The sequence below is a fragment of the Podarcis erhardii genome, assembly GCF_964252035.2.
Source record: "Podarcis erhardii genome assembly, chromosome: 4".
In the NCBI taxonomy this organism is placed as follows: domain Eukaryota; kingdom Metazoa; phylum Chordata; class Lepidosauria; order Squamata; family Lacertidae; genus Podarcis; species Podarcis erhardii.
This window is the reverse complement of record NC_138508.1, coordinates 8821977-8841499: the sequence shown is the minus strand read 5'-3', so window position 1 is coordinate 8841499 and position 19523 is coordinate 8821977. Positions and strand designations below refer to the sequence as shown.

The 19523-nt window shown below is 42.8% G+C and overlaps 1 protein-coding gene across 6 annotated transcripts in view; it reads right to left on the bottom strand.

Annotated features, from left to right (window-relative positions):
* Positions 1-19523, bottom strand: part of FCHSD2 (FCH and double SH3 domains 2) — a 150563-nt gene that overhangs the window by 105480 nt on the left and 25560 nt on the right. For all 6 annotated transcript variants that reach the window (XM_081860316.1, XM_081860317.1, XM_081860315.1 and 3 more), the window contains exon 3: positions 13233-13278. In XM_081860316.1, coding sequence (XP_081716442.1) covers positions 13233-13278 — 46 coding nt within the window. The remainder of the gene's footprint in view (positions 1-13232; positions 13279-19523) is intronic.

Below are 19523 nucleotides of genomic sequence, written 5' to 3'. Positions count from 1 at the left end.
TGGTAGCCCAGCTTCAGGCATGTATGAAGGAAACAGATTATCTGAAACTGTTTCAGTCTGACTTCATGCCCAGTCATTGCACAGGAAAAGCCTTGGTTACCCAAGGGGGATGTGGTGTGTGTGGGACTGTTCAGTGCCATGGAAGCTGGTCTGTTGGATCCTGAAGGCTTCGGTCTTGCCCCCTATGCTATTCTACATCTACCTGAAACCACTGGAAGCCGTCATCAGGAGATCTGGTATTATCAACATGCAGATGACACCAGATTTCTCTCTCTACTCCAACTGAATCAAGAGATGAGGTTGAAGTGCTAGACCAGTTCTTGGAGGTGGTGATGGGCTGGATGTGAACCAATAAACTGCAGCTGAATCCTGAAACTACAGAGGCGTTTATGAGTCTGGGAGGTGGGAAGATGGGCTGCTCTGGACGGAGCTGCACTCTCTTCGTACGGTTAAGTCTTTGGAATTGAGGCTTCCATAACTAATATGGGAAGATAACAGGGGAATGCCTAGTTGCGCAGAGAAGCTGCAAGAAGGAATTGAAAGGAAAGGTTTCCCCAGACAATTTCCTTCACGGGCAAACGGCACTTGGGAAATAGCAAATTACCAGTTTAATTTAATGGCATGCAACCTAGCTCTTACCACACAGCAACTGAAGGACAGCTCTCACTTGGGTTTTGTTTTTCCGCTCATGAGTTACTACACTAGCTCTGCATCTTAACAAAAACAGCCAGCAGCAGTTGCTAAGCCAGACAGTGTCTCGTCTCCCTGAAAGATGTGCCAAGAGGAGGAAAATCTCTTCTCTCCACAAAGGCTATTTCACGAAAACCCGACTTTTCTTTTTTGGGTCCGCAGTTCTAACAGCCTCATGCTCCTTTATTCAAAGTCACAAAGCAGGAGGAAACAAAGTATTTCCAGGATTACACTGAAAACACATTTCTTAGAATGGCTGGCAGGAAATGGGGGAAATAAACCCCAAGGCAGGTTTAAGTTCAGATTTGTTTTTTTTTTCTTTTAAAAAAGCCAAGTTAATTGTCAGTGTCCTTATAGATTTCATTTAGAGCTTTCATCACATCTTAACATAAGAAGGGTTTGCTGGATCAGACCAAGGGCCCATATTGTCCAGCATCCTGTTCTCACAGTTGCCGGCCCGATGCCTGTGGGAATCTGGCAGGCTAGATCTGAGAACAAGGGCCCGCTCCCCTCCTGCTGTTTCCAGAAACTGGATTTCAGAAGCACTACTTCCTCCAGCTGTGAAGGCAGAGCGTAGCTATCGTGGCAAGTAGCCCTCACCTCAATGCATTTGTCTAATCTTCTTTGAAATCCTGCTAGGCTATAGCTGCCTTCTGCTGTATGAGTGGAGGTGGCCAAGAGAGCTAATAAGAGAGCTAATAAACTAGGGAGGAGTGAATTTGTCCCTTTTGGTCTCTCACTTTTTAATAATAATAATAATAATTTTATTTATTTATTTATTTATTTATTTATTTATTTATTTATTTATTTATTCATTCATTCATTCATTCATTCATTCATTCATTCCCCACCCATCTGGCTGGGTTTCCCCAGCCACTCTGGGCGGCTTCCAGCAAAACACTAAAATACAATAACCTATTAAACATTACAAAAAATTCCTTCCAGTAGCACCCTCTGAAGAAGTGTGCATGCACACGAAAGCTCATACCTAGAACTAACTTAGTTGGTCTTTAAGGTGCTACTGGAAGGAATTTTTTGTTTTGACTATGGCAGACCAACACGGTTACCTATCTGTAACTATTAAACATTAAAAGCTTCCCTAAACAGGGGTGCCTTCAGATGTCTTCTAAAAGTTTGGTAGTTATTTTTCTCTTTGACATCTGATGGGAGGGCGTTCCACAGGGCGGGCGCCACCACCGAGAAGGCCCTCTGCCTGGTTCCCTGTAACTTGGCTTCTTGCAGTGAGGGAACCGCCAGAAGGCCCTCGGCGCTGGACCTCAGTGTCCAGGTAGAACGATGGAGGTGGAGATGCTCCTTCAGGTATACAGGACCAAGACCGTTTAGGGCTTTCAAGGTCAGCACCAACAGTTTGAATTGTGCTCGGAAACGTACTGGGAGCCAATGTAGGTCTTTCAAAACTGGTGTTATGTGGTCTTGGAGGCCACTCCCAGTCACCAGTGTAGCTGCCACATTCTGGATTAGTTGTAGTTTCCGGGTCCCCTTCAAAGGTAGCTTCTGTCTGTGTGCTGACTAGCAATTATTAAATGGAGTGGGGGGTATTAAGTTTACTTTGACTCTAACTTCTATGGAGAGGGGAGGGGGTTTCTTAGTAAGAGAATAACGTAACACATAAGTCTTTGGAACTGTTGTTTATTCATTCTAGCTCACCATTGTCTTTAGTAAGGTGAGTTTGAAGTGAAGAGGACATGGCCTTAATTTTGTGAAGACCACAACTTCACCTTTACAGTTCCTGAATCACTAAGTCACCTTAAAACCTTTTCATTATCTGTATGAAGTCCGGTTTCTGCTTGCAGGAGAGTGATAATTAAACCTTTCTGGAACATACAAGAATCTTTTTTCTTTTTTTGCAACTATTGTGGATCAGGATGTTAATTGTTCTTTCCAGGTCAAGTCGCATATAGTTCATGAGCTGTATATTTTATATTAAACTCATGCCGGGTGCACAAATGCCATGATCCATAGAAATAAAGCATGTAGAAAGTTCAGACTAGCCCCTATCATTGCAAGCATCAAGTAAACCTCCATGATTGACAGAACTGACTCATGGAGGGTAGGTCTAAGCCACTGACTGTCACTAGGTCATGCGGACATGAATCCATAAGGAAATTTTGCATTCAGCTACCCTCCTTTACTGGAACATACTGTATCTCAATCGGCATGTCCTTGAATCACTTTTCTGACTTCAGAGATTTCATCTGATATTGCCCAAAGATTTTCAAATAGATCACCACAACTGTAAGATTTAGAAATTTGCCTTGAAATAAATCAAAACAGAGATTCCCAAACTGCTGATGCCAATATCACACTTAGTGGTTTTCCTAAATACAGTGGTACCTCAGGTTACATACGCTTCAGGTTACATACGCTTCAGGTTACAGACTCCACTAACCCAGAAATAGTGCTTCAGGTTAAGAACTTTGCTTCAGCATGAGAACAGAAATCGTGCTCTGGCGGCGCGGTGCGGCGCGGCAGCAGCAGCAGGCCCCATTAGCTAAAGTGGTGCTTCAGGTTAAGAACAGTTTCAGGTTAAATACAAACCTCCGGAATGAATTAACCTGAGGTACCACTGTATATGCTTACACTGATCATCTCAGGACAACGCTATCCACTTCCTTCCCTGAGTGACTAGCTCAGCACTCCAGTGTGATAGAGAAGTCCCATCAATAACAGGAAACTGTGAATGGGAAGACACTAAACGGAGAAGAGGGCGCTGCAGAGATTTGTCAATAGAATGGAGAAAGTAAAGGAAGCTACGAAAGCTAATCTGAGGACCATTTCCTTACAAACAGTTTGCTGGGACACACTCTGAGAAAACTCATCCCATGATTGGAACATAGTAACCTCAAGCATTCAGGAAAACACAGACACACAGCTCTTCTTACACGAGCTAGAAAACTGACCCAGATTCTGTGATCATCATCGGAGGTCCTTCTTCATGTGCCTCTACCACAAGAGGCCTGGAGGGCGGCAACACGAGAGCAGGCCTTTTCTGCAATGGCTCCCATTTGTGGAATGCTCTCCTTAGGGATCCCCTCCTGGTGCCTTCATTACATATCTTTAGGTGCCAGGCAAAAGCATTCCTCTTCTCCCAGGCCTTTGGCTAATTAAACAATCTGTGGTGTGGCCTTTTAAACTTTGTGTGCACGTGTGTTTCTGTTTGTTACTATGTTATGTACCGTATTTTCCGCTCTATAAGACGCACCAGACCACAAGACGCACCTAGTTTTTGGAGGAGGAAAACAAGAAAAAATTATTCTGAATCCCAGAAGTCAGAACAGCAAGAGGGATCGCTGCACAGCGAAAGCAGTGACCCCTCTTGCTGTTTTGGCTCCTGGGATAGCTGCGCAGCCTGCATTCGCTCCATAAGACGCCCACACATTTCCCCTTACTTTTTAGGAGGGAAAAAGTGAGTCTTATAGAGCAAAAAATACGGCACTTCTGTTTTTTTATATTGCAAATGGTCCTCTGATCTTCATATGAAGGGGCAATACAGAAATTTAATGGATGATAATGGAATAGAAAACTCAATTTTCCACTTCATAAAGAAGGATCTGCAATCCCATATGACTCCAGTGTTGCATCACTCCGTTTTTTCAAGAAGTGAGCAGGTGGCAATGGAAGGAACTGTTACGTTTTCTCCTTACCTCTTATGCCCTTAAGGAATTGTCGGGGGGGTTTCAGGAATTTTCCTGTGCAGAGTCCACACAACATGCACACACGGGGATAGACAGCTTTTTGTCTACACAGCTATGCTTGTATGGAGATTTTTGTCTCCTCCATATAAAAAATAAGTAACCTCAGGGCAAACTTCTTTTAAAAAGAAGAACCGATATCAATAATTGGCAATAATACTCCTCCTGTACCTGTATACAGACTGAACATCTGCACTGCATGAGTATCTTGAAGCCAATGGCAATAAATAAAGCAAAAAAATAAGTATTCACTCAGTCTGTATCTCACAAACACACCTCCTTTTATCCAAGCGCTGCTTCTGGGATTGTGGCCAATGTGATATTTAATTAAAGTCTACTCACTCTTGATTCTCTCTCAATAACTTGGTTACCATCTTAAACGGCCATTAAAGTAATCTCATTACACAAACTGAGCTTCTGCTGAATTTCCAGATGTTGCAATGGTGTGATTTTGAAAGAAGTGGCAGCTTGAATGCCAACAGAAGGCCACAGATAGACTTTTAAAATCAGTGAGATGTCATAGTTATCCGTCTCCTCCGTTGAGGGATGGTGTGAATTTGCAAATTGTACTCTCCCGGCCTAGGACAACACACAGGCTTCGATAAGAGACAGATCTCCAGGAGGGGACTTTGCCTGCACGGCCTGCTTCTCCATCACAGATTTGTCCTGTCCTATAATATGCCGTATGTATGGAAGTGAGAGCTGGACCATAAAGAAGGCCGATCGCCAAAGAATGGATGCTTTTGAATTATGGTGCTGGAGGAGACTCTTGAGTGGACTGCAAGAAGATCAAACCTCTCCATTCTGAAGGAAATCAGCCCTGAGTGCTCACTGGAAGGACAGATTGTGAAGCTGAGGCTCCAATACTTTGGCCACCTCATGAGAAGAGAAGACTCCCTGGAAAAGACCCTGATGCTGGGAAAGATGGAGGGCACAAGGAGAAGGGGATGACAGAGGACGAGATGGTTGGATAGTGTTCTCGAAGCTACCAGCATGAGTTTGACCAAACTGCGGGAGGCAGTGGAAGACAGAAGTGCCTAGTGTGCTCTGGTCCAGGGGGTCACGAAGAGTCGGACACGACTAAACAACAACAACAACAACAATACTAATATGCTGTTGAGCAAGGGTGTTCCCGTGATTGTACTAAGGTCCTTACATTTTAGAGACAAGGAAATCGAACCCTTCTTCCTGTACAAAGCTGAGTGTGACCTTACAAGATAAACATTGGAACTGAGGCTACCTTCTATATCTCATCGCCAAGGAAGACTGTTACCTAGCCATTGTGGATAAGGAAACCTGAGTAATTAAACTGGTGTCTTGTTACCGAGAGACTAAAAATATTTCAGATTCCCTACAGCTCTGTCAAAGCAATAAGCCAAAACCAAACTACTCGGAGAGAGTGGAGTTTGCTCACTATTAGAAGTTCAGATCTCACATTAGTCCACTAATGTTTCTCCATGTGGGAAGAGACTGGGCACTACTGAAGGGAAAAGGAAGTCTTGCATGTGCCATTCTGACTTCTGTAAAAGGGCGACATGCAACATATAAAGTGACTCTTTAAAATATGTGTTTCACTCCTCGTGAGCAAAAAGCACGCTGAAGTTAAAATCGAAGAACTGTTTTGGTCATTACATATACATTAAGCTCGCAACTTACTATGTCAGGGATGAGGAACCTCTGGCCCTCTGGACGGCGCTAGAGTCCAACTTCAGGCAGCTTTTACCCAAATAATAACCCACTGAGAGGGCTTATCATTCTGTGAAATGAATGTGTGACTTTCAGCCAGTCGTTCCTGAAGTCAGTGTATGCATGATATCTTTCCCTATAGTTTGCAATTAACCAGCAGAGTTATAATGAAATCATCTGTTAAGGGTTTTAAATTTTGTATGAAATATTTTGTTTAGTGCGGGAGACATTAAGCTATATGTTATCTCTCTCTCACACTGAACAAAATAACATTTGCACAGGAAGTTCACCAGTCCCTGGAATCTGAACCATGATCTTTCGCACACAATTTAAAACCCTTAACAGATGACTTCATAGCACAGAAATTATGAAAGGGGAGGAAAAATCTAAGCATATTTCCTTTACCCCATTGTAGTGGCTAAATAAGATCGCATTGCTCACGGCAGTCAGTCTTTTGGCCATTTGAACTGGAGTTTACACCTTATCACTAAATGCAGCACTCCTTCAAATTAGGGTATAATCTTTTTTAAAAGAAAAAAGAAGGACCTTAGGGCTACAGAGAAAGTTATGACAATATTCGAAGTGCTTAGTGAAATCTCAGAACACCCTGGGGAAGGACACGCCAAACAGGTCCTAGTGGAAGTCTGCAATGCTCTGTGTTGTTCCTTGTGACATTAGCAGAAGACAAACTTGTGTCTAATAGGCAAGACGCAATAGTTCAGGCTGCAAAAATGTACCACCCTACTGCACAGAATTTGGACTTTTAATTTTAAAATATTAAGCACCAAGCACACACCCCTTTATTATTTGGAAATTTAAGAAAGAAAAAAATATATAAAATATAAATAAAACAAACAGTAATAAAAAAACACTATAATCAGTTCACATTAAAGATAAAGTAACCACCAGGGCATGCATCTTAAGTTAAATATATGAGTTTTTTAAGTTTTCTAGATGTCCAAATGGGTATCCACATGAAATTGATGCCACTCTATGCAATATGTTCAAACAAAGCCAGGGCGGAGTGGTCCTCAGATCACTGGGCAATGGATGTGTGTACCTATCCTGTAAAAGCACTCTTAAAGGATCCATGAAAAGCTGGAGAATGCAAGTTCTACTAGACTGAGATGACATGATGGGCTGCACTACCATTATGCCAACAAGTTCAGTAAAGTCCTGTAACTGAAAGATGCAGAAGGTGGGTTTTAACTTAAATCCAATACTTTCAGTAAGTAAGTATTTTTCTTGTCTGGACAGCAACCCAGGTCTTAACTTGCCTCGCACTATATAATCTCACGCACATTGACCAAGAGGAAATTCCCACGGAGTTCAATAAGACAAGCTCCTAGGAACTGTGTAGAATTTGCAGCCTTAAGTCACACTAGTGACTTAACATTTACTTCGATATGTAAACATTCACTTGGATAGCCTTATTTCATTAACGAAGCTAGAAACCCCCCCCCCTTTTTTTGCAATTAATGCTGGAGGGAGCATGGATCTGAATCCACTAGAATCATAGAATCATAGAGTTGGAAGAGACCACAAGGGCCATCGAGTCCAACCCCCTGCCAAGCAGGAAACACCATCAGAGCACTCCTGACATATGGCTGTCAAGCCTCTGCTTAAAGACCTAAACTCTATGATTCTATGAAATCCTCTCTCTCCCCAACCCCACTTGGTCATGAAGTTCATTGGGTGACCTTGGGGCCAGTCACTGCCTTTCAGCCTAACCTACCTCACAGTCATACCTCATGTTACGTTTGCTTCATGATACGTTTTTTAAAGGTTGCGTCCCGCGGCGACCCAGAAGTACCAGAAAGGGTTACTTCCGGGTTTTGGCGCTCGCGCATGCGCAGGACCGCAAAATGACGTCACAGGCATGCACAGAAGCGGCGAATCACGACCCGCACAGATGCACCGCTGCAGGTTGAGTTCTTTTCATGTTGTGAACAGGCCTCCGGAACGGATCCTGTTCACAACCAGAGGTACCACTGTAATGGCATGTCGTGCTAAATCTCATGCACACCAGTGGGTTACAGCAACAGACATTACTGGACAATGACGCTACCCCCCCCCCCACATGCGCAATTCTGTTCCCAGATTATTATTCCTCCATGAAAATGGTGGGTATTAATTGTCTGCTTTTATACTGCTAGAGGGACGTGGGTGGCACTGTGGGTTAAACCACAGAGCCTAGGGCTTGCCAATCAGAAGGTCGGCAGTTCGAATCTCCACAACAGGGTGAGTTCCCGTTGCGCGGTCCCTGCTCCTGCCAATCTAGCAGTTCGAAAGCATGTCAAAGTGCAAGTAGATAAATAGGTACCACTCTGGCGGGAAGGTAAACGGCGTTTCCGTGCACTGCTCTGGTTTGCCAGAAGCGGCTTAGTCATGCTGGCCCCATGACCCGGAAGCTGTACGTAGGCTCCCTCGGCCAATAAAGCGAGATGAGCGCCGCAACCCCAGAGTTGTCCGTGACTGCACCTACCGGTAATGGTCAGGGGTCCCTTTACCTTTACCTTTATACTGCTAAAGCGTGTTGAATTTATCAACTTTCAAATTCCAAAAAAACAAGGGGTGCTAAAAAGAGGACTTGCAAACTCAGAAATATATTTTGGTTAAATCAATATAATTTGGTTTTGCTCTGTAAATGAAATGTGTGTAAAATTGCGTAGAAATCAATAAAAATGATTGCCAAGAACTTGCAGTGAGTATTTTATTTTATTTATATATTATACCTATTTTTAATGACGTGACATTTTTAGGAGGCAGTATTAAAATTATTTGGTTTGCTGGGATGGCTCAGAGACACTGAATCTCAGGGTTGTGGGTTCAAGCCCTATCTTGGACAAAAAAATTCCTGCATTTCAGGGGGTTGGACTAGATGACCCTTGAGTTCCTTCCCACTCTACAATTCTGTGAGTTGTTCAGCCCAGGTTAGTGGAGTTGCGAGAGGTTATTTCCGGAACTAATTAACACAGAAATAAGGCCTAAACTTCTACTAGAAGTAGCTTTTGCCTTATGTGAAAGCTCAAATACGATACAGAAATTAACAGTTAGGGGAAAGTCCGGGAAATTGAACGAACTGCAGTGTGAACGCAGATGTGGTTTCTTGCACACACACAGCATAGCAGTTTCATCCTTAAAACAATACTGCCAGCAGGTTAAATGACTAAGTCAAGATCATGCCATGAACTTCATGGCTGAATAGAATACAGAACAAGGATTCTGTCTGAGCTCAGAATCCAGTACTGGGTGCATAATTCAGCACCCTTAGGGCACATGCAGACTGTCAGTATTTCGTGTGAGTAATTCTATCACATAACAAAACGTTAGGTTTTCATGATGAAAGCAGATGAAAGTGCTGCCTTGCCCCAGCACAATAAATCCACTTTCTTAAAAAACTTTTGAAACTTTATTGAATTAAAATAACACAGCATGCAAGGGCAAAAAACAAAGACATCAGATTATTTCATTTGCAAGATAAAGAGTATCTACAGATGAATAGAAAGCCAGACTTAGAAAGAAAGAGGCAATCTATTCACCAGAGGGTGGGGGTGAGAGGCAGTGAGGAGCAGTGGTTAGAGGGTTGGACCAGGACCTAGAAAACTAGGGTTCAAAGATGACACCAAACTGGGAGGGGTGGCTAACACCCCAGAGGACAGGATCACACTTCAAAACGACCTTGACAGATTAGAGAACTGGGCCAAAACAAACAAGATGAATTTTAACAGGGAGAAATGTAAAGTATTGCACTTGGGCAAAAAAAATGAGAGGCACAAATACAAGATGGGTGACACCTGGCTTGAGAGCAGTACATGTGAAAAGGATCTAGGAGTCTTGGTTGACCACAAACTTGACATGAGCCAACAGTGTGACGCGGCAGCTAAAAAAGCCAATGCAATTCTGGGCTGCATCAATAGGAGTATAGCATCTAGATCAAGGGAAGTAATAGTGCCACTGTATTCTGCTCTGGTCAGACCTCACCTGAAGTACTGTGTTCAGTTCTGGGCACCACAGTTCAAGAAGCTGGAACGTGTCCAGAAGAGGGCAAGCAAAATGGTCAAAGGCCTGGAAACGATGCCTTATGAGGAACGGCTAAGGGAGCTGGGCATGTTTAGCCTGGAGAAGAGGAGGTTAAGGGGTGATATGATAGCCATGTTCAAATATATAAAAGGATGTCACATAGAGGAGGGAGAAAGGTTGTTTTCTGCTGCTCCAGAAAAGTGGACACGGAGCAATGGATCCAAACTACAAGAAAGAAGATTCCAGCTAAACATTAGGAAGAACTTCCTGACAGTAAGAGCTGTTCGACAGTGGAATTTGCTGCCAAGGAGTGTGGTGGAGTCTCCTTCTTTGGAGGTCTTTAAGCAGAGGCTTGACAATCATATGTCAGGAGTGCTCTGATGTTGTTTCCTGCTTGGCAGGGGGTTGGACTCGATGGCCCTTCTGGTCTCTTCCAGCTCTAGGATTCTATGATTCTATGATTCTAGTGGATTCAGATCCATGCTCCCTCCAGCATTAATTGCAAAAAGGGGGGGGGGGGTTCTAGCTTCGTTAATGAAATAAGGCCATCCAAGTGAATGTTTACACTTCAGGTGAGGAATGGGAATTTGAACCTGAATTGCTAAAGATAATTATGACAATGGCAGATGCAGCACTGCAGCCTTCACGATGGTCAGCCAAATATAACCCACTATCTTTGGGCCCTGCAGGAACTTCTCGCTGCAGGTAGCAAATATTTGTCAGATTAGGAGCCTGCCTTTTTATTACTTGGCAGCTGGCACAGGCCACTTTCCTGAGTCGACTTGGCCACCCTTACATTTCCGCTCTCCCCCCTTTCTTTCCTCGGGAGGGTAAGGCTGGAGAGCTGGGCTGATAGAAGGCTTTTTATCTGCTCGAAGCCAAACAAGTCAGCTACTGTACACTTAGGACCTTATACACTGAATAATCATTTACAACAGATTTAACTTAAACATTCTCTCTGTTTTCTTTAGCTGTCAACACTTTCTGGATTTCTCTGCAACTGAAAGCACTGCTTCTAGCACTGCAGTGAGGGGAAAGAGGCTTTAAGGAGTTCACTATGCCCCTTATATTCCCTAAACTAAGAAAAAAAGCACTGTTCAAACCATCTTGCTCAGCTGTGCTTAAAGCCGTCCAATGCATCTGGTGGGGTCTCCTGTAAAGTCCTGCTCACTAAATCAGGGGCGTCCTTAGGATGGTCAATAAAAGTCTGGCTTAATTTGTACTAAATGTATGGTAACCATGGCCAACTTTATAGTTTAACTACTGCTACAGAAAAGGGCCCCAGCAGGACTATACACAAACACCTACGCCTGAAGGATGGACCTATTCCATCCAATTCATGTTTAAATCCGCTTCAAGGTCTCCTACTGCTCAGAAATTCTGGCGCATGTTCCTTCAATCGACACATTTTTGACCATGAAAAGAGTACAGCCTTTGCAATTCAGTATGTTTTATTATAGGACTTAAATGACAAAACACTGTCATTTCTTTGTTTGCAACAAGACACGGTTGGCACAGCACCAACGAACTCACACAAAGCAGTTTATTTCATCTGTACCATTTCGTTTTCTGAAGAGCAAGAAAAAAGGTTACTATTTCTGTCCGGCGGAAGGGGCAATAAGAGGGACTCGCTGAAGTCAAATGTTTCACGATGAGGTCTGTTCTTCACTGCTTGTGGTCTTCAACATGCCACTCAAAATTTATTGGCAGGCTACATTTCCCCTCAATAACTCTTCCCCTGCCTTCAAACAACCAACAACTGAATATAAATGTTTGGTAATTGACAGACCGTAAGATAGCAGAAGGGGAGACACAAAGGGGGAAAAATGTGACAAGTCTGACAGAACTGCGACCAGCAGGCATTATACATGTATTCCTTGTCAGAAATAATGAAAATGAATTTCAGACATGTTGCAGACAGACAGAATAGAAAATGTTTTTATTTAGTGTCCAAATTTGCCTAACGAGTTAATGGTCAGCATGCCAGCGAAACACAGACACTTGCAGGCACATGAATAGTTCAGTTGCACCAAATTAAACCAGAATAGTTAAATGTGTGCATCCGTGCAGCATTTTTAGTAGTGCTGTTGGTATTATTTATTGTTCACATGGGATATAATGTGCAAAGGATATCCAATTTCTCGCGAAATTCATCTTCTTAAGAGAGCCTGAGAAGAGTGCCCCTATTTCTGTTTTAATGAGGCAGACACTGCATTTCTCAAAGCTATTTAGGGACTTCACGGTGAAGGAGATTTATCCCTAGGTTTCAGAGGTCCAAAGCCATTCAACAGCACCACACTGGATCACACAATAAGTGTACTAAGAATAGAGTACAATGTGCAGAACACTGAAGGCAGGGCCGCGTTATGCAAACCCAGCCTTGTAGCACAAAGACTCCAAAGTCTCTTTCCCAGCTCTTAAGTCAGAGGCCAGCAACCTTAATCAGAGGGTGGGCTGGTTGACGCTCCGTCCATCAGAGGATGGGCCGGAGTGTGCGCGCACGCATGCTCTTCCGGGTCAGAGGAGCGCCCGTGCGCATACACTATTTCCGGCGCTACTCTGACCTGGAAGAGCACCAGAAATAGTGTGTGCGCATGCGCACGGGTGCCGGACGCTTCTCCATCCCGCACGCATGCACACACGCTATTTCTGGCGCACATCAAGGGTGGAGGAGCACTCGTGCGCACAGGCGCCATCAACCCGGAAGTTGGTTCACGTGCCGCGCTGGTAAGAGCGGGCAGAGGTCGCCATGGGCTGGTTACACAAGCCTTGCGGGCCGCTACCGGACCATGGGCCTTGGGTTGCCAATCCTGTCTTAAGTGCACTGGAAGAAGGAACCCCAAATCTCTCACACCTGAGGCGAGGGAACAGATCATCAGCAAGATGTATACAACAAAAACCTTCCTACTGCCAGGAATGTGGAGGTTAGTTAAGTTTCTCTGTACCTAATTTTTGTGGGACCGCTGCTACCTTTTCTGGGTCTGCCTTGTTGGCAGTGGCCATGTCACCAGGACGGGCTTTTTTTGGTTGGATGGGAGGGGAGCAGGAGACTTGGGGCAGAGGAAAAGAGACACTTTGCCAGTCCTCAGACAATCAGCACAGAGTTATTCTGCGACTTACCTGGGCATATTCTCTCTCAATTGCAGCCTTCTTCTGACTGAATATCCTACAAGAAACATGAAGGAAATGTCATCAAAACAGAGAGTATTACAGGGCAAATGCAACTGATGCACTTTAAAAATAAGTTCTGCTGAAGCTCAGTTTACTGTAGGTTTGCCATGGCAAGAAAATGCACGGATGAGGAACTGTTCAATGATTAAAGCATTATCGGGCATCTGCAGCTTATGGGTTCAAAAGCACTTCAGCCTCAAGTGGAGGACAGTTCTTGGGGATGCCACAAGATATTTCAACCAGCCCAGCTGAGCCACACCTAGGCTTTTTGAAAGGAACTGTTCCAGTTCTATCCTTAGCATGTTTGGCCAGATTTTCCAAGTGCAAGACTCTCATCCCCTCTCAAAGAAATGCCCTGCTTCAGTCACATTGGCATAGATCCCCTTACTGTCAGTGAAGTGAAATGGAAAATTTCCCAGTGCTTCATTTTTTCTGAGGATTTTTTTTCCATTTCCTAAGTTCATTAGTAGCAAACTACAAATAAATATCAAGCAAGCCTAGCAATTTCAAAGGTTTTAAGTTAAAATAAATTAAATCACTCTCTAGGGCATCAGGACGGCTTTCTTTAAATGCAGACTGAAAATCTGCATGTCAATTTACAATTCTATTCCTTGTAATGAACAAGTCCTAGTTGAGAGGTGAAAAGACATTCATTCTTTATTGGTGTCTATTTTATCAGTTTTCTACTTTTCAGCAAATTCAGTAAAGGTTTTGTCAAGTAATAACCTGAACATTCCAAGATATATTTAAAAATTCTCGGTGATAAAAGCAACACCAGAATGAAATATGTATAATCTACTTAAAATGAAACTCTCAATAACAGGAGAAATAACATAAAGACGATGTAACTGAAAACTGAGATTAACCCCCCCAGTATTTTCTTATTGTTTTAGTCAGTCAATAATGGTGATAAATCATATGGTCTATATAACATAACCCATTAATATTACATTATACCAAAAACTTAGAACCATAGAATTGCAGACTTGAAAGGCACCAAAGATCATCTAGTCCAACCCCGTACAATGAGGCTTGAATCCACAATCCTGAGATTAAGAGCCTCTTGCTCTAACAACAGAGCTATTATTCCCATGAAAATATATTCCAATTTTAACAGATGAGTTTCAGCTCAACACAAGCTTTCTTCAAGCTGTAGGAATTTACATCAATTCTTGTTATCTTTTAGGTACCAGGTCCTCATTATAAATATATAATAGCCTTAATGGTATTAAGAAATTGACACATAACAATTCTTAATAATTTTGACAGATTTCTTTCAGAGCTATTGAATATTTCTACATGCCCACCTGGAAAGCCATATGGTATTGGTTCAGCACATCTCCAACACAAGTGCATCCTTATTTATTTTACTTAGTCATGTTGAGATTGAGATTTTTAATTGAGACCACATAACACTGGTTCTGAAAGACCTGCATTGGCTCCCGGTACATTTCTGAGCAAAATTCAAAGTGCCTTGGCCCAGTATATCTGAAGAAGCGTCTCCACCCCAATCCTTCAGCTCCGAGGGCCTTCTGGTGGTTCCCCCCCACAAGAAGTGAGGTTACAGGAAACCAGGTAGAGGGCCTTCTTGGTAGTGGCGCCCTTCCATCAGATGTCAAGGAAATAAACAGCTATCTGACTTTTAGAAGACATCTGAAGGCAGCCCTGTTTAGGGAAGATTTTAATGTGTGAAATTTTATCGTATTTTTAATATTCTGTTGGGAGCTGCTCAGAGTGGCTGGGGAAACCCAGCCAGATGGGCGGGTAATAATAATAATAATAATAATAATAATAATAATAATAATAATAATAATAATAACAACAACAACAATAACAATAATACTATATGATGATGATGATAAAAATGCTCTTTCTATATTTTCATTAATCACTACCTGACAATAATCTGATCATTCGGCTTTCAAATAATGCATTTTCATTCTTTTCATTCTCCATTAAACCACATAAAATTTAGATAACTCCTTCTGAGTCACCTGTAATTATACTAACAATTTTTCAAGCCAAGTTAGTTACTGACCTACCTTTCTATATACTTCAAATGAAAATATTCAAACCAATTCTTTCTTTCCAATATTTTTATTATCTTTAAATAAATATTTCCCCCTTTATTCATATTTGGATTTGGATTTGATATCCCGCCTTTCACTCCCTTTAAGGAGTCTCAAAGCGGCTAACATTCTCCTTTCCCTTCCTCCCCCACAACAAACACTCTGTGGGGTGAGTGGGGCTGAGAGACTTCAGAGAAGTGGGACTGGCCCAAGGTCACCCAGCAGCTGCAGGTGGAGGAGCGGAGACGCGAACCCGGTTCCCCAGATTACGTGACTCTTAACCACTACACCACACTGGCTCTCTATTTAAAAAAGATTTAGGTGTACACATTCAAGCTATAGTCAGGGCTGTGTGTTTCCTGCAATTCTGCAAGAGTACAGAATATAGTGTTCAGCATGGAGTTATTATTCGTAATCTTGGCTTTTTTTAAAAAAAAAACCACACGTTTCTGGCTGCTAAAATCTGTGAAATTTTTCGAAGTCCTTGCCTCTCCTCTGATTAGCAAAACCATGATAAATTATGCGAGAGCAGGAGTTGCAGAAATATGCAAATTGTGTAATTGCATTAAGCTATGGCTCACAGTTTGGGACGCGGGTGGCGCTGTGGGTAAAACCTCAGTGCCTAGGACTTGCTGATCGTAAGGTCAGTGGTTCAAATCCCCGCGGCGGGGTGAGCTCCCGTCGTTTGGTCCCAGCTCCTGCCCACCTAGAAGTTCGAAAGCACCCCTAAGTGCAAGTAGATAAATAGGTACCGCTTTATAGCGGGAAGGTAAACGGCGTTTCCGTGTGCGGCACTGGTGCTGGCTCGCCAGTTGCAGCTTCGTCACGCTGGCCACGTGACCCGGAAGTGTCTTCGGACGGCGCCAGCTCCCGGCCTCTTGAGCGAGATGAGCGCGCAACCCTAGAGTCCGTCACGACTGGCCCCTACGGGCAGGGGTACCTTTACCTTTACGGCTCACAGTTTAGCTTAAAACTTTTGTCCCGCCCCCAAGCATAAACTAACAGTAGTGATAAAGCCTTGAGGATTTCCCCCTAAGACTTGAAACATAAGTTCAATTCATAGTTGCTTCCTCTCAAAGAAGTCTGCTTTGTATGAGATAATTTGAAGCTCTATTGCAGGAACGAATACTGTACAGCAACTATGAGCATTGCTCATGCTACTTTGTGAAAGAGTCAAGCAGCTTTTAAGATACAGAATAGCCAACATCTGTTAGAAATGCCAATAAAGGCAGCATTTTACCTTTTGAAAATTACAGAACAAAGTAAAAAAACAAACCTAAGTTATGTTGTACAAATAGACTAATATTTTTCTGCATTCCAAATTAGTCAACAGCTGAAGCAGAAACTGATTTTTTTTGTCGTCTTAATCCATTTTATAGCAATAGGCTCCCTACCCCTCAAACAACCTCAAATTAGTTTGCTTTGCACCCAGTTCAAATAAAATGCTCCTGTCTCTTGTGACAGCAAATACACTAAGTTGCACAGAATGCACTACAATGATTAAAAACTTTTGTCCCCTGTGATCATTATCAAGCAGTATGTTAGAAATCTTGCTTTGTAGCAATGCTATTCTAACGTACAGAAAAAGCCTCTCTCGCCCCCAATATTTAATTGCAGCATGAACTAGCTATTGCATTTTATTCTCTCGCTGCAAAGAATTGACTTAGGAAGAAGCAATACTGGAGATTGACAGTACCAGCCTTTTATGTTTTCAGGATTTGTGTTCTTTCCAGCTGTGTTACTGACATCCCTAAACAGACATATACAAAGCATTTTTTCCCCACCTCAGGACAAGACATCAAGAGAAACAAGATTTAAAGAGTCAGATTTCCCAAGAGTAAAGAACCTCTGCTAGCAGCAGGGGAAAAAGTCACTGATCTAAAACATTTACTGTCTTATCTTGAGTAATCTGACATTCCACATTTGTACAATGTCAAGAATTTCAGATTTAACAGTTTAATTCAAGAGAGGGGAGGGGGCTTGTTCGTTCACCAGCATTCTAGTAGTGAATGTTTGGCATTATATATTAACAAAAGCCTTCTGTAGCACTCATTAAAATCCTGGAAAGAGCCTATTTGCTTGCACAACCCCCTCCCCCATCTGTTATGTATTACGCACATGTATTCATAACTGCTGTTTTATATGCATGACTTCGACATTAATAATTGCTACAAAAGAAGGCTAAAGATGGTAAACTGCATTCCCTCCGACCTGGTCTCTGAGGCAGAAGCTGGTGTTTTCAAGAAATCTGTCAAGTAAAGAAACCTTGTCCTATCAGAGGTATTTATGCAGCATGCGTCCAATGTTTACCTTCATTTTTTCCTATAAGAGCACATAGAAAAAGCAAAAGGTTTTGTTTTACATGGCTTTGCCTGTTTTTTTTTTTTTTTAATATGCTGATTTAAGTTCACATTTATCCTCCTAAACTACTCAGGGCCCGGAAGCACCTTTGCACAAGCATAAAAATCATGTACCTGTCGTATGCCTCCTTTAAAAAGCAACCTCCTAGGTTTCTTGGGTGCAGAGTAAAATGTGACAATATGCAGACATCAGAAGAAGCTGCTCACACAGGAATCAGGGCTGGGCAAAAATTAGCAATGGCCTTTGGGTAGGGTGATGTGCAGCAGCCATATCTTCTCCCACAGTTACATCAGGTCCTCATGACTCCGCAATGCATCTTTTCTTGCCCCCAACAATCCACCTACCTCTCAAGTGCTCGCCAAGATAGAAAACAAACACGTAAATGCTTTAAAAGGCTTTACTTTGGAATCAGAATATGTGTAACAGTTAACCTATGTCAACCAGGGGATGGGGAGAGATGTCATTTTTGGTACAAAATTGGTTTCCTCTGCAAATTCTTCAGATGGCCATTTTATATACAACTCATTCATTTGAAATTAAGTGAGATTGTCACGTTCTGGCCTTCTTGTTACTGCCCTATTAAGATTTGCTAGACAAAGAATGGCTCCTGGGGCAGATCTGCCAAGCCAGCGAACCCCGCGGGGCCTCAGTTGTAACATGCCGGTCTTGTACTGCAGCCTGCCAAGCACTCGGTAAATATAATTTATGTAGCCCCAGGTAAACTTCAAAACAAGAGCTTGAGTCTCTGTCTTGTGCGCTCTGTTGGTTGCTAATAGAAAACAGGCAGCCATGAGTTTGACAGTTCTGCCCTAAAAGGGAGATTCCACCATGCTCTCTGAGAAGGGAGGGCCTCTTCTCAAAGCAGCAAAGACTTCAAAACCAGGGGAACTCCTAGAATCAATAAAAGGGAAGGGGTGGGGATAGAAACACGGTAGAGGCATTAGCCATGTCAGGAGACTGGTGTAGAACGGACATAGGGGATAGCAAGAAGGCATGAACCAAGGTTAGAGAGCATCATAGTCAGGACATTTCTGGTGCACTTCTAACCAGTCCCTGCAATTACATTGGGAAAGGGAGATATCCATGCATGCGTCCAGACAGACAAATAACAACAGACCCATTCACACTGGATGACTTCCTAATGTGCAGTTAAAAGCAGCATTTGAAATTCACCAGGCGCATTTTGCACGCAGCTATTGGTCACTTGCGACCAAGTGAAGATGCCCAGGCACCAAGATGTCGCCTGAAGTCTCCACCATCTGGAGATGCATGCCTGGGGTTCCTCGGATTTTGACTATTTTCACACACTAGCAACACATCCCATAGAATTTCATCTATCATATTTTTATCTTTTCCTTTTAAGGGCTGCTAGCTAGCTGCACTATGCTTCATATAAGTGTAGTTTATACGTTCAAATATACATTTTGGACTTTCCAGGGGAACAGAAAGGCTAGCAACAGTACCTATGGGAATCACCTAAAACTGGTGAGAGGGGGATACATTAGTTCCTCCTCTATACATAACTGTGGAGGAAACTAGTATTATGTGGTCTGGCTTTTAAAAGAGTTCTTCCTCCTTATACCAAAACAAGCAAGCAGTGTGTGTGTGTGTGTGTGTGTGTGTGTGTACGTACGTACACACACACACTTGACAGAACTTGGCAGTTCATGAACAGCTTCAGTTTCAGAAGATCTGCAACAAACGTACCACTGCCGACAGAATGTAGCCTCCTTATATATTGTTTGCTGCAACTGGTGAGCTAGTTTATAGCCCTGATTAACAAATAATATTCTCCACACCATCTTGAAAC